Source organism: Protomyctophum parallelum, assembly GCF_964188405.1.
Source record: "Protomyctophum parallelum genome assembly, chromosome: 18".
In the NCBI taxonomy this organism is placed as follows: domain Eukaryota; kingdom Metazoa; phylum Chordata; class Actinopteri; order Myctophiformes; family Myctophidae; genus Protomyctophum; species Protomyctophum parallelum.
The window spans coordinates 25,959,878-25,974,079 of NC_139716.1; the positions used below are offsets into that span (position 1 = coordinate 25,959,878).

The 14,202-nt window shown below is 42.0% G+C and overlaps 1 protein-coding gene across 2 annotated transcripts in view; it reads right to left on the reverse strand.

The window, feature by feature from the left end:
• Window positions 1-6,733: 6,733 nt before the first annotated feature.
• Window positions 6,734-14,202, reverse strand: part of pacs1 (phosphofurin acidic cluster sorting protein 1) — an 89,354-nt gene continuing 81,885 nt past the window's right edge. For both annotated transcript variants that reach the window (XM_083788541.1, XM_083788542.1), the window contains 7 exons: window positions 13,579-13,681; window positions 11,939-11,981; window positions 11,373-11,415; window positions 11,065-11,212; window positions 10,300-10,550; window positions 8,816-8,935; window positions 6,734-8,037 (listed from right to left, as the gene is read on the reverse strand). In XM_083788541.1, the coding sequence (XP_083644667.1) occupies window positions 7,919-8,037; window positions 8,816-8,935; window positions 10,300-10,550; window positions 11,065-11,212; window positions 11,373-11,415; window positions 11,939-11,981; window positions 13,579-13,681 (827 nt within the window). In that variant the 3' untranslated portion in view covers window positions 6,734-7,918. The remainder of the gene's footprint in view (window positions 8,038-8,815; window positions 8,936-10,299; window positions 10,551-11,064; window positions 11,213-11,372; window positions 11,416-11,938; window positions 11,982-13,578; window positions 13,682-14,202) is intronic.

Sequence of the window (14,202 nt, forward strand, 5' to 3'; positions counted from 1 at the left end):
TCACAAAAAAGTAGCAAAAATAGCCGATCCACAAGCTCAAAACTCGTCGCTCTGAGGCACGTTATGAGCTTGTAGATCGGCTATTGTTGCTATTTTTGAATTGGAATCCTGAAAAGTGAATGTTTTATTACATTTCAAATGCATTTAGTTATACTTAGGTTAACTTTATGAACTCAAATTAAAATACGTTGGACAAATAAAACACGAACATTTGAATACTAGGCAAGTAGGCATTAAGCTATTAATAATAATAAATTGCATTTTTATAGTGCTTTTCCAAGTGCTCAAAGCGCTTTACACAATGGTTCATTCATTTATACATTGGGACTTGGGAGGTGAAGCGGCGAACAGTCGACGTCAGCGTCCTCACTTCCCACATTCAGACACCAATGGTGGCGAGCACACACCGACCAACTCATTGAAGGCAATGTAGGGTTCAGTGTCTTGCCCAAGGACACTTCGACATGTGGACAGGAGGAGCCGGGATTCGAACCGCCGACCCAGGGATCATTGGACGACCTGCTCTACCTCCTGAGCCACAGCTGCCCAAACAATTAACATTAATCAATAATATCTAGGCTGAAATCAATAATATATCAGTATTCTGATATTCTGAGGGCCGGATTAAGTGATGGTGAGGGGCACATGTGGACCCCGGGCCACCAGTGCCAAGGTATGCTTTAGCTGATAAAGTGGGCCACATACTGTATGTTGAGCTATTTAATGCCATGAATACTTATTACTACTACTACTACTATTATAATTATGTTTTTACATTTTCCGGTTCCAGAAGAAAGATCACTTGACGCAGTAGTACAAATCAGGATATCTTTATTTTTTTAACAAACAAAACAATGAACATTTCCACTTTTCAACCCACAGCTGTTTGATTGACAACTTAATCATGAAAAAGCAGTTGTACTACAAAACATGTCAAATAAAAAAAACAGAGCGATTAAAAAAAAGAAACAAGAACTAGAATACAGTATAACAAGTACTATTTTGATACACTATGTACAAGCATTGTAGTTTATTATTATTATTTATTATTATTAATATTATTATAGGCAAAAGGCAAGAAAGCTGAAGACTGTATCTGAAGAGACAATGGCATGTGCAAAAATACTCTTCCTAGTCTACAAGCTTATAGAATCTTTATTAGAATGCTCCATTCTGAGTTGAACAGAAGCATCAAGCAAAGAAATTATCCCGTTTTGTTACAAACAGCTCCCCTGCAAGGATACTAAGGGCTGTAATTTACAAGCAAAGTGAATGAAGACAAAACATTTCCCCTCAAGAGATTAGGGTACAATGTGGGGGCTAAGCTTGTGGAATCCTGGCATAGAAGACTAATTGCCATCGGAAAGAAAATGTCTGCTATTGTGCGGAGGACATAGATGGGACTATTGATCACTAGAAAGGGGGTTATTGATCGATCAAACAGTTCCTCGTCTTACAACCGTGACTAGTCAAGAACATTAAGGACCACCGCCACACGTCGATACAGGTACAGTACGACACGCAGGAACAAGTTCAAGACATTACATGTATAACAGCCAGTGTATTGAAAAGAAGAAGGTATCATGAAAACAATGCTGGGGGGGGGGGGGGGGGGGATAAGACGGGTGTCGAAGCAATAAGACAAAACTGAATACAACCGAATCCTCCCAAAAAAAGTTACCACTTTCATCCTGGGTGTCCCTATTTTGGGGCATGTCATTATAGGCGTTGTATTACAAAAGAATTCGGAAAATATAGCGAAAACAGCCCCATCTACGAGCCTTGGCTATATTCGCCATGCGACGGTATCGTACAACGAAGTACAAAACAGGGCATAAGTGGTTCAAACGAAGACTTTGGCATGAGGTATATACAGTATGGGCTATATCTTGCACCACCCCTTACCCATTAACCCTAAACTTATTTGCCATTGTTTTTACTATTTTCTAAGACATTTTAAAACAAGTTCAAATAGCCGGTCTACAAGCTCACAACGTGTCGATGTAGATCGGCTATGATTGAACTATTTTAAAATGCTTTTCAAGATAATAAAATATGGCAATTAAATTTAGGGATAAAGGGCAATGGCGTGCCCAAGATAGGGCCACAAATTCCTTTGTTCATGTGTTTTCACATATCACCCCAAAATTACACCATAAACATACAACATTTATATCTCACACCCCCCGTCTCCATTTTGGGTGATGTCACTTTGACTTATTTTCCTTCAACACACTTTTACTTTTGGCAGTGATTTCTTATCTTTTTTTAAATAATTTGACTAATTTAATCCTACTTCAATGTCAGCTCAAATAGAATGACAAGGACTAGAACAGTTTTCACATCACCATTATTACAATAATCAGTCTAACACAGCTACAACGCAAAGAGCAGTTTGAATCAAGAGTATAGGGATGGGGCGATAATCGTTATCGTTTTTCATGAGTCGTTTTTCATTTTCATTCATCGTGAAATTGCCTCGGTCATATTGTTGAGCTGCTCGTAACACGTTGCAACACGTTGGCTTGCAGATTGGCGAATGTCCCCCCCCCCCCCCCCCCCCCAGAATAGGGATATACTGGGGAATAAAGTGGTTAACAAAAGTGGCATTTTAAGTTTTAAGCATATTTTTATTATCTCGATATTGATAATCGCAATTATTTTTTGGCCACAATAATCGTGACACGTCATTCTCATATCGTCCCATCCATAATCTCTTTTTGTTTTTTCTCCAGAACATACAGTGATATCCCTTTCGGGTAAAGTTTTGCACATTCAGAATGAACACTCAGGATTTTAACGTGTATGCTAGGAGCAGTGGTCACTTCTAGCAAACTGTGATGTCAGGTAGCCATCAAACCATATAAAGGTTAAAATTGGAGATAAAATATAAAGGGTTTCATTCTAAAATTATATAACAATGGGTGGGCCTATACAATTTAGCGTCCTGAAATAGATACACAATCACCAGTGAAGATTTAAAAATCACTTCACGATCACAAATGATTGATAGAATCAAAAGCACAGCGCATTGGTAACAAAAGCTGTCTCACAGCTGTAATCAAGTGTTTTCTTTCAGTATACCAACATTAACATGATTTTCTAAAAAATGGTTTTTTTTTTTGTGTGTGTTTGTTTGTTTGTTTCCCAAAAGGTAGAATTCTCATTTTGGAATGAATTTCTTCATATTCTGACCCTCACTTTGTTATGAACAGAACAAAACTGACTAAAAACTGCAGTAACAACAGCGCTCCACTATACTTATGTAATAACCATACAACCAAGTTGCAATGAATGGTACAATCTTGATTTAGATGACGTTATTAGGGTTCAAGCCCCCCTTGTTAAGACTATGAGTCTGTCAAGCCCTTAACCGTGTCATATTAAAAAACAAATGAACAAACACACACCAAAACTAAAGTTATGCAACAACTACGGTTCTATGAATGCCGAATAGCCATCCAAGGCGGTGTTTGAAGCATGGCCTCTGGTAGTCAGCGGGGATGAAATAGAAGAACAGACATTTTTTTAAGAGGGCTGCCTTCAAGACTGAGTCTTACTGACACAGCCGTTTCGGTTGGTTACAAAAGAGTTGGACCATGTATCCCAAGCACAGTGAGTGACTTTAACTGTTGATAATGTGGTTTTAGGGAGAAAGCACTTAACCCTGTTTTATATTATACTTTGTTGTACGACAAAGTATATATAAAACAATATATAAAACAAGCATTATTGTACTCTTTTCTTTTTCGTTTTTACATTTTTATCATTTCCAATGTCCAACAAAGTGCTAATCTGTGTGGCTCGACAAAGGGTATAATTAAGCACATGGAGACATTTAGCCTTCTGTCAAAAAACATCTTTAGGAATAAAATATATCAAAGTTTTCCACTGATGTCCCAAGATCAGTCCAAAAAGAGGCAAGATACCACACTTACATTCAAATATCTTTTTGCAATAATCGGTATTTACGGTAAAACCCAGTGATAAGCAGTATAAGAAGTGTGAATAAACCAATGATTTGAATGAGCAGGACAGTCCAACTCCAAACTCTCTGGGTCAAAAAGAAACAGACATTTTCAGACATCACAAGCTTAACACTGTAACATCAAGGTAGAGAAAACCCCTTCTAATCTAATTGAATCAAATGTAATTAAAAAAATGGCATTAATACTATAAAACACTCCCAATATGTCGCTTAAGTAAAAGGGGAGTGTTTCTATGGAAGTGACAAAAGGCAGAACTACAGAACTCAGCGTGTTTGCTTTCACTAAAACGCAAAGAAGAACATTGCGTTTGAAACACCTCACATACAGTACTACAGCAGTGACGAAATAATATCTCAGCTAGTGCTACAATAATGGACCCGATACATTCTTTGATTTTCACGCAATTCCCACACAAATTTAGTCTAAATCTTTGGATAACGTTGACATTTTCTTTAGTACTAGACTAGAAGTATAGTTGTTTTTTAATATTATTTTTCTCTGGAGGGCTCATACATGTGGATATGGCTCATAATGGTGACATTAAAGGTTTCCTGACATTCATTTTCATTTATTTTTATTTTAGGTTCTATGACCTCAATTACACCCACACAACCTGAACTTTGAACATGCAGTGGATTTTCTGTGGTCTGGGGGTTTTCTCTGTGTGTTCTGAAGCCTTTTACGCTGCAAAGAAAACAGGAAAGATCCCTGGCAAATCGTTGTCATATATGGGATTTGTGGACTCTTACGTCACACTAGTCCACAGGCAAATCAGAGCACTTGTTTGAGCCAGAAAACCCCAGACCACAGAAAATCTACTGAATGTTAAAAGTTCATGTTTTTTCGGTGCAATTGAGCTCAGAAAAACAAACAAAATAATAAATTACAAAAACATTTTTTGATGTCACGATCCCTTTAAGCAGTGGGCTCATGTCAGGCTACAACGTAAACATCAGGGACACTGCAGAGGTTTGACATTGACATGGAGAAATGACCACATTATCAAACATACGCTGTCAAGAAACAAACACACACACTCAAATACATCAATGGCACATACTTGGTAATGTATGTCCTTTGTAATGTGGCAGAAAAACTTTTTTTTCTGTAGTTTCCAACAATTAAGTTTTAACACACACACACACACACACACACACACACACACACACACACACACACACACACACACACACACACACACACACACACACACACACACACACACACACACACACACACACACACACACACACACACACACACACACACACACTTTACAACACCTTAGATAATCTATTCTAGACACTAAATGTAACCAGCCTGGGTCAACATTCTGATTTTCCTTGCAGAAAAACGCCACCGATTAAATCACTTGCTGAAAAGTCTAAAAATCTGCATACAGTTTTTAGTCCAAGTAAACCGAAAGGTTTGCCATTATATTTTTGACCCAAGTAAAGCCACCGTTGTGGTTTAAAATCAGTGGTTCTCAACCATTTTGTGGATCAGTGCCCACCCATCAGGCCTCAGGCGGGTGGTGGCCACCCATCTGACCACTGTAGCGGGTGCAGTGCTAAGTTCCGATCAGTCGTTGGTCCGACAACGACAACCTACCTCAAACAAACCCTAACCATAACCGCAAGCCACTGGTTAAGCCATTAAAACCGGGAAAGAAAGCATCTGTGTGATTTTAGCTACTAGCAACATAAGCGTTTCAGAAAACTCTCAGCATTTAGAACAGTTGGTACAGTGGTTCTCAAACATAGCAGATATACAAGCTCACAGAATGCCACTTCGTGACGGGGGACGAGGGGGACTGTTTGAGAACCACTGAATTTAGAAGGCATTTTGTAGAGAGGGCCTCAGGTTTTAACGAATTAAGAAGAGATATCTGCCAGTCCTGTTGCGGATTAAAAAGGGACGGAGGGAGGCGTGTGCAGGCTGGAAAATGCCATTGTGCTTTTAGTAGGGGAGGGAGACGCCCTACTGTACTGTAATGTACAATAGTACAGTAGTGTTCCAATCCACATGTTTTTACATTGTACAGGAATCACATAGGAACATTTTGTATGTACTGTGATAAAACCAGTAATTGTTTAACTTTTAAAGTGTGTTACAGTGTTACATTAACACACCGGAATTGGGTGTTTATGAGCGACCCTGGAAGGAACATATGCCTTCCCGGGTGGCCTGTTATTTTTTTGGTCAACTGTTGGCCATGTTGACCGTTTGCACACTGTACCTGAATGTATGCTGTCAATTACTCAGACTACATACAGTAGCGCAGACCTACCTAGAGTAGTGGTTTTCAACCCTTTTCATGTCAAGGCCCATTATTTACTCAGAATTTGAGCCACGGACCACCATTCAGCCTTGCAGACCCAAAACTAAGGGATATTTTGTTGTTGTTGGATAAGGCTTTTCCTCAATTCCGTGCTGTATTGTTGTTGGTACCACATGAGAGATAACAGGCAATGTTGATCAAAATAACAATTATTGCCTTCTTGGAAACCAAGTAATGCAGATGTTTAATAAAATAATAATTGAACTCACAAGAGTGTAAAATGAAAACAAATGGACCCTTCCAGGTTCATTTGGTTTCATTTTCCACTCTCAAGAGTTAAAGATCTATAAGGGTACATTTGGTTACCAACTTTACATCATTTAGCTGGGGACCATCATTTAGCTGGGGACCACCCCCCCCCCCCCCCCAAGGACCACTGGTGGTCCCCAGACCACTGGTTGAAAACCACTGACCTAGAGTGTTCAGTAATGTATGTGATGTCGGCACGCTTCCTGATCAGCCGTGTGTAAGATAACAGGCAGAGAAGTGCATAGTATGAAAAACTAAGAAAATCGCAAATTAGCCCCTGCCCTGAAATCGCAAGAATTCTTCACAAAAAACACAGGCCACATGCATGTGGTTGAAGGGAAGCCTATACTAATAGTTTAACTAGTTCAAAAAAATAACAACACTTTTAAACCCCTTTTAAATATTGATACACCTTGTCCAACTGACCTATTTTGGTACAAGAAATATATTTAAGAATGTTGGAACTTAGTCCCTGAAATAAAGAGTTGGTTTTACTGATGAGGTTTCAAGAGATGTCGGCTAAACTATAGTTGTTGTTGAATGCACTTGTGCGGCTTGGGTTTCTGTATGCATTACATGCAAATTATTTTTTTGTTTCTTGTTCTTATTGTATATAAGACCGTAGAGAGAGAGTAGCCATTTTCATTGGGTTTTTTTTTTCACTGGTTCATGCAAACATTGAGGGGGGTTTATTTTCTTTTCCCAAAATGATTATATAGCCGTGTGTGTGTTACAGTTTTTCTGGCACGTGTCGTGAGCGGTATGCTAGTCAGTTAGTTCGGGACATGCATGTTTTGGATTCACGGTTGCTGCATGGAGCGGGTTCACGAATAAACAGATTACATGACCCTCGTCGGGGTTGGGAGGCTCAAAATGTTCAGAGAGTTCAGGGTTTTTCCAAATCAAATCTTGGGGGAGTTTCTCATGCTACTGCTGCGTTTCAGCGATGGTGGATAAATGGCAGTTCCCTAATAAAATTGTGCTATTGTTCCCCACCAAGCCCGATAAACGTGCCTCGCACACACCTTGCGCACACACACACGCCTTGCACACACACACACACACACACAGTAAGGGGCATTAAAGTGACTAGTAGTAGCACTGCGCACCTCATGACATCCGCCTCCTCTCCCTCCATCCATCCCTCTTGTCCTGAAAAGACAAAAAACAACACTACTGCAGCCAATTCTGATTGGCCAACGCCAATGTTGCCTGGCCACGCAGAGAGGCAGCGGGGTCTCTTTGTGCGTGTGCGCGTGACAGGGTTGGTTGGTTGGTTGGCGCGGGGGGCGAAGGGAAGGGGAAGTGGAAGGTCAGGTCTGGTGCCAACAGAGCCCCCCTAGGAGGGGGGCTTGGTGTAGCCAAAGAGTCCCACGGGAAGGTACTTTACGTGCGTGGGCCACTGCGCCGCCAGCTGGAAGAACTTCACGTCGTTCCACTCCACACCATCTATGGCCACTGGTTGGACAAACGAAGAGTACACACACACACACACACACACACACCTAGCATTTAGCTTTTTTTCCAGAGTGACTTACACAGTGCAAGATCATAGTAAATGGAATGAACCCTAACAAACGGTCAATAAATGACAGGCTAATTCAGTGGAGGAGGAAACACGCCGCGAGCACCCACAGCGTCCCGAGCGGGAATCGAACCCAGGACCTTCTAGCTGTGAGGAGACAGCACTACCAACTGTGCCCCCAATTATTCACTTTCAAGTGACGTGCTGCAAGTTTGTGAATATAGCCAATGATGTATAAATTCATAAAGTGGTTCAATGATTTGTGATGCTTTATCCCGCGGACCCCACTTTGAGAACCAATGGGCTAAAAATGGTCACGTGAGTAGAGTGCAAAGAAAACCATTTAGTCCTACAAATTAACTAGGATACCAGGAAAGCAGAAAACTCATTTTACAGCACTCTTGAGAGTGCTGTAAAATGAAACCAAATGGACCCATACGATCTATAAGGGTCCATTTGGTTACCAATTATCTATCATTTAGCTGGGGACTACCTATAATAAATTTATTACTTAAAAAAAAAACATTATTTACGAGGTCTTAAGACTTAAGCCCTTATATTCGCCAGCTCACAACCGGAAGTAAACCGGACGTGTTATATTCGCTGGCTCGACAGAACTCTTGGTGGGTCTCCATCGCCTGTGCACTCCCACCGTCCTGAATAGACGGAATCCCTAAAGCAGAGCACCAGTCCAGGACACTGTGCTTATACCTTTGAGGATGGTCTGCTGCTGCTTGGCGGAGCAGATCAGTCTGCTGATGCCCTCAATGACCTGGCTCTTAGAGTCCACATCCTTCTCCTTTGGTTTCTTCCCCAGGAAGATGGTGGGAACTGAAGTGGGGAGGGAGGGAGGGGGAGAGAGAGAGAGAGAGAGAGAGAGAGAGAGAGAGAGAGAGAGAGAGAGAGAGAGAGAGAGAGAGAGAGAGAGAGAGAGAGAGAGAGAGAGAGTGGAGAGAGAGAGAGAGAGAGAGAGAGAGAGAAAGAGAGAAATAGAGAAACAGTTTTCTGTTTTGTATGTGTCTATGTCTATGGAGTTAACATTAGTCTACTAGACCCCCAGGTGTGGTTATAATATTCAAATATGTCTTCCCTGTGTATTTTTGGTTTCTTTCTGAAAGCTGAAAGCCTTTGAGTCAAAGGGCCCAATAGAAATAACATCATTTTAGTGACACCATAAAATCATGCCCTCCCCTAACCCCTCCCGCATTATCATGCAACAACAGCTGTGGGCGAGGCTTAAAGGGCCAGGGGGGGGGGGGGAACAAGAAAGAGGACAACTTTATTAGAAAAATAAATATTAAAAGAAACGCAATAAAATGCACATAACAAGTTTAAAAACAGCTTGGAAATGCAATTAAACAGGGGGGTTTTCAGTGCAGATTTGAAGGTAGGAAGTGAGGGGGAGTCTCATATGTGTTTGGGGAGAGCATTCCAGAGGATGGGGGCGGCCACAGAGAAGGCCCTGTCGCACCAGGGATTTTCGTTTTCTTTTTTTCTAACCTTGAGGCGGCCGGTGTCGCTGGAGCTGAGGGAGCGGGATAGGGCGTGTGGCTCGAGGAGAGCGGAGAGGTAGGAGGGGGCCAGGTTGTGCAGTGACTTGTAGGTGGTGAGGAGAGGTAGGAGGGGGCCAGGTTGTGCAGTGACTTGTAGGTGGTGAGGAGAGGTAGGAGGGGGCCAGGTTGTGCAGTGACTTGTAGGTGGTGAGGAGAGGTAGGAGGGGGCCAGGTTGTGCAGTGACTTGTAGGTGGTGAGGAGTCATTTGAAGTCGATTCGTATGAAATACTTGCCAATGTATGAAATACTTGCCAGTAGTTGCAACTGTATTAATTGATTGCCCGAGTCCCGTGGTGGGAGTTGTGCACTGGTTTTGGTGAAATATTAAGTAGTTCCGGTCATTTTGTGGGGGGCACTGGGGCCACGCATTAAAAGTATATTAATTGACGAAACTAGCGTAATTTGTATTGTTGGCCTATTTCTACCATATAGTGCAACTTTCATTAATTTTTTACCCCACTATCACACGGAACTATGTTTTTTGTGTCCATATCACTCACTACACCCCGAAAATTGTTGTGATAGAGGGATCAAAGTTGAACTAAAGTTGCTCAAATATTCGCTGCCTGGTGTGGGCTAGCCCCTCCCACCCCTCACTGGTGTGAAATCGGGTAGGAAAAACGGGGAAGCTCCTCTCTCACCTTTCTTGTTCTTCTCCTTGGTGACCACGGTCATGGCCATGGTGGTGACCTGGGCCTGTGGCTCGCTGCTGCCCCCGCCTGGCAGCCTGCTGACCTGCAGCGAGCGGAAGGCGCTCTTCAGGGTGTTCTTGCTGCTGCAGCCCGTCTCTCGCCGCTCGCCGCCGTCGCGCTTCTTCTCGCTGGCCAGCGAGGCCAGCCAGTAGTCCACCTGGAGGCCGATGGCGTCCACACCGGGGGATATGCTGGGGCTTCTGGGGGACAGGACAGGAAGGAGCCACAGGCAGGAAGTAGAAGTGTGTTAACACTTTAACACACTTTTTAAGGTCAAGTTTAGTCGCCACCATAGAGCTTTTTAGCCGTAAGCCCTTATTTTGAAGAGCCACTAGCTGATTTGGTGAATCGGAGGTAGCAATCAATAATTTCCAGGGCAGCCGGTAGATACTTTTGTTTTCATCAGAAGCGCTAATATAGTACCGCGAGGTCGCGGTGAGCGTGGACGGAGGGAAAATATTCAATGAAGTCACAACGTGGAAGCAAAGCTTGTCAGGCGACGGAGACGCCAAGAACCGGTAAAAATAACACTAGCGATGCTGGACGCATTATAAACTAATGACTCGTCCAACGTTGTCCTTGGCAGAAAATGAGTTAAGTCAAAGACAAAAAAAGTAAGACATGCCATCTCCGGTTTACTTCCCGTTATCTGCGTGGAGTAAGCTTCTAGTCTATTATTATTATTTCCAATGGAACTAGTGAACGTGGTCTTACCCCTGCACCGCCAGTATGCTGCCCATGGAGGGGGAGGGGGGCGGGGTAGCGCTCTCTTTGATCATCCCCCCCGTGGGGGAGCCCTGGGAGGGGGGGGATGTGGACGGAACAGCCAGGCTCACCGCCACGCCCCCCTCCTCTGAATCACCTGGGAGGAACAAGGAAGTAAGCATTACAAAACAACACTGTATGCAGTACATGTGTGAGGACAGCTAGCTTGCATTCTAAAATGCATGTAACATTTTGTAAATAAATGATCAGAAGTCTTTCGTATGTACTGTGGTGTAATGTTTGGGGGTAACACTAACCTGTTGAAGATGGACCGGACTCAATGAGGCCGACCTTAACCACCTGAAACCACAAATGACATAACTTCCTCCGTTCATCTGTGTATCTTTTTTCCCCCCCTCATAACTCCATTCCATTTGTACACTCTCAGAGTTACTAGACCTGTAAGGGTTCATTTGGAACCCTGCTCAAGGAACCCGAGACCCCACTTTGGGAACCACCGGTCTAATCAAATCACTGGGGTGGCCTATAAAACAGGCCTGAAAATCCACCTTTCAGCAGGCCAAAGGTAGAGGAAATTATTGCTGCCCCCTTAGTCAAGCGACTACCCCCACCTCCTTATAACAACCTTCATTTGTCCCTTCTTTTTTCCCCAACCTGTACATATCTTTTTTTCTCTTTTTGTTTTACTTTTTATGATGATTTGAATTTTGTTATTTTTCATGTCATGATTATTATGTGTTACATTTCTTCCAATAAAGTATTCAATCAATCAATCAATCAATCAATCAACCAACCAATCAATCATTCATTCATTCATTCATTCAATCAATCCGATTGAACACCCTCCTGAGTGAGAACTTACTCCAATAAAGGGAATGAACTTCTGGTATGAGTCTTCATCTCGCCTGAGGAACATAAATGAGAGAATGAGTTTCCTCAACGTTTCCTGTGATCCAGTATAGAATTCAAAATTATGTTAAAAAATAGCAGATGTACAAGCTTGTACAATCTGCTGATGTTGACAACACTAAATCACAAAATAATTATGACTGTTTCACTATCATGATTCTATTTCTCACATACAGCTACTGTATGTCATCTAGACAATTTAATTGAATTTATACCATTCAAAAGGCCATTCACCGTCTAAAGGTCACTCCAGTTCTGAAATCCTTACATTAATTGGCTACCAGCTAGTCTCCCAGATAATTAATTACTTGCGCAAGCAGAGCATGCAAGTAAATCAGGCACAATTTGCTGGGACCAGATTACATGGTGTGTATATGTATAACTAGCTCTCAATGATGACGTAAGAAATATGTGGATTAAAGGACCCAATGCCATAGTGTAATTGGTCATGTATGTAATCTGGTCCCAGCAAATCAGGCACAATTTGCTGTTTTATTTGCATACGCATCAAAAGTGGCGGGTTGGCTGGGGCAGTTTTTGGCGCAAAGTAACCACAGTATACCGCTAATCAACTTACAAATTACACTATTCACTATAGTCCAAGATGAAATACATTTAAAACAACAAGTATGCACTCGACAGAGTGCAGTTCTAGTTTTAAAATGTTACTTGCCTACCAATCTCTCTGTGGCTCTGGGCCGAGCTACTGTACATGGTAGACACACTAGAGCCATATGAACCCCTGCTGTTCCCACAGTTAGAATAAAACATGGTGAAACAGCATTTCACTACCATGCGTCACAAATCTGGAATAATATTCCAGATTGCATTAGACACAACCCTTGCCGTTTTTAGTCCAAGTTAAAAACACATTTATTTAAACATTGCTTTCTATACCCAATGAATGAATGGATGCTAAGGACAGCTATAGGCATTCCCTGGGTTTGAAATGAGCTGTGCACTTTTTATTATTTATTTTTTAGTATTATTATTTATGTTTATTTAATTTTATTTGTTATACTGTATAATATATGCTCCTTTATCTTTATCTATTTTCTTTCTTTCTGTCCTTTTAATTGTATCTGTTTTATTCTCCATCTCCTTTTCTCCATTCACATAAATTCAGTTACAATAACATAAGTTGACAATTAATTCATGAAGAAGTATATTAATTTGTATTGGATGATGTACGACGACAAGAGCACCCCTCTCTTCACATGGGTGTGATTTTTTTATTCTTTGAAGCACTTTTGAGTTGCCTTGGTGTACTGTATAAAAAGGTGCTGTATAAATACAGTTTCCTTGTAGTAGAGGAGCATAGACAGAGAGAATGGTGATTTCGCACTAATTTGTCTAAAAGCGCCACATTTTGCACAGATGTAGCATTAGAGCATGCCCTGGGCTACATCTGTGCACAATTCGGCTCTTTTAGACTAATTAGCGCGAAATATCCCTATGCTCCTCAACTATTGCCATTCACGGTCTAATGAAAGTCCATGTGGGGTCTGTGAAAGCTTGAAAACACAGTACGAGTGTGTGTGCGTGTGTGTGTGTATGTGTGTGTTGAGCGTGCGTGCGTGCGTCCACACTCACGTCCTGTGCTTGCAGGTAAGCATGGCCTCAGCGATAGGCAGCTGGTGAGTAACCGTGGATCCACTGATGTACTGGCTGATTCTACCTGCTACGTCCAACATGTCTGTACGCAACACAACATAGAAGAGAGAGAGATAGGGGAGAGAACATTCATTTATACATTACAGGCCTAGGGAGAACGGGGTGCATTCTTGTGTGTGTGTGTGTGTGTGTGTGTGTGTGTGTGTGTGTGTGTGTGTGTGTGTGTGTGTGTGTGTGTGTGTGTGTGTGTGTGTGTGTGTGTGTGTGTGTGTGCGACTGTACGTGCATTCATGTGTGTGTGTGTGTGTGTGTGTGTGTGTGTGTGTGTGTGTGTGTGTGTGTGTGTGTGTGTGTGTTTGACAAGGAAGTCCTGATTTTGGAGGTCTCTTTGATTTGCACATGGACCAGGCATTCCAAGATAAACATTCTAAGTACCAACCATTACTTTACCAAAACATAACAAACCTTGGGTATTGTAGATTCATCATACTGATATTTAGACCACGAATGGCCTAATAATAGCTGGCATGACAAAGAGCAAAGCCAAACAACTTGCCAAATACTGCTCTGTAGGCAATTTGTCTGTATGGAGGAGGAGGTGCC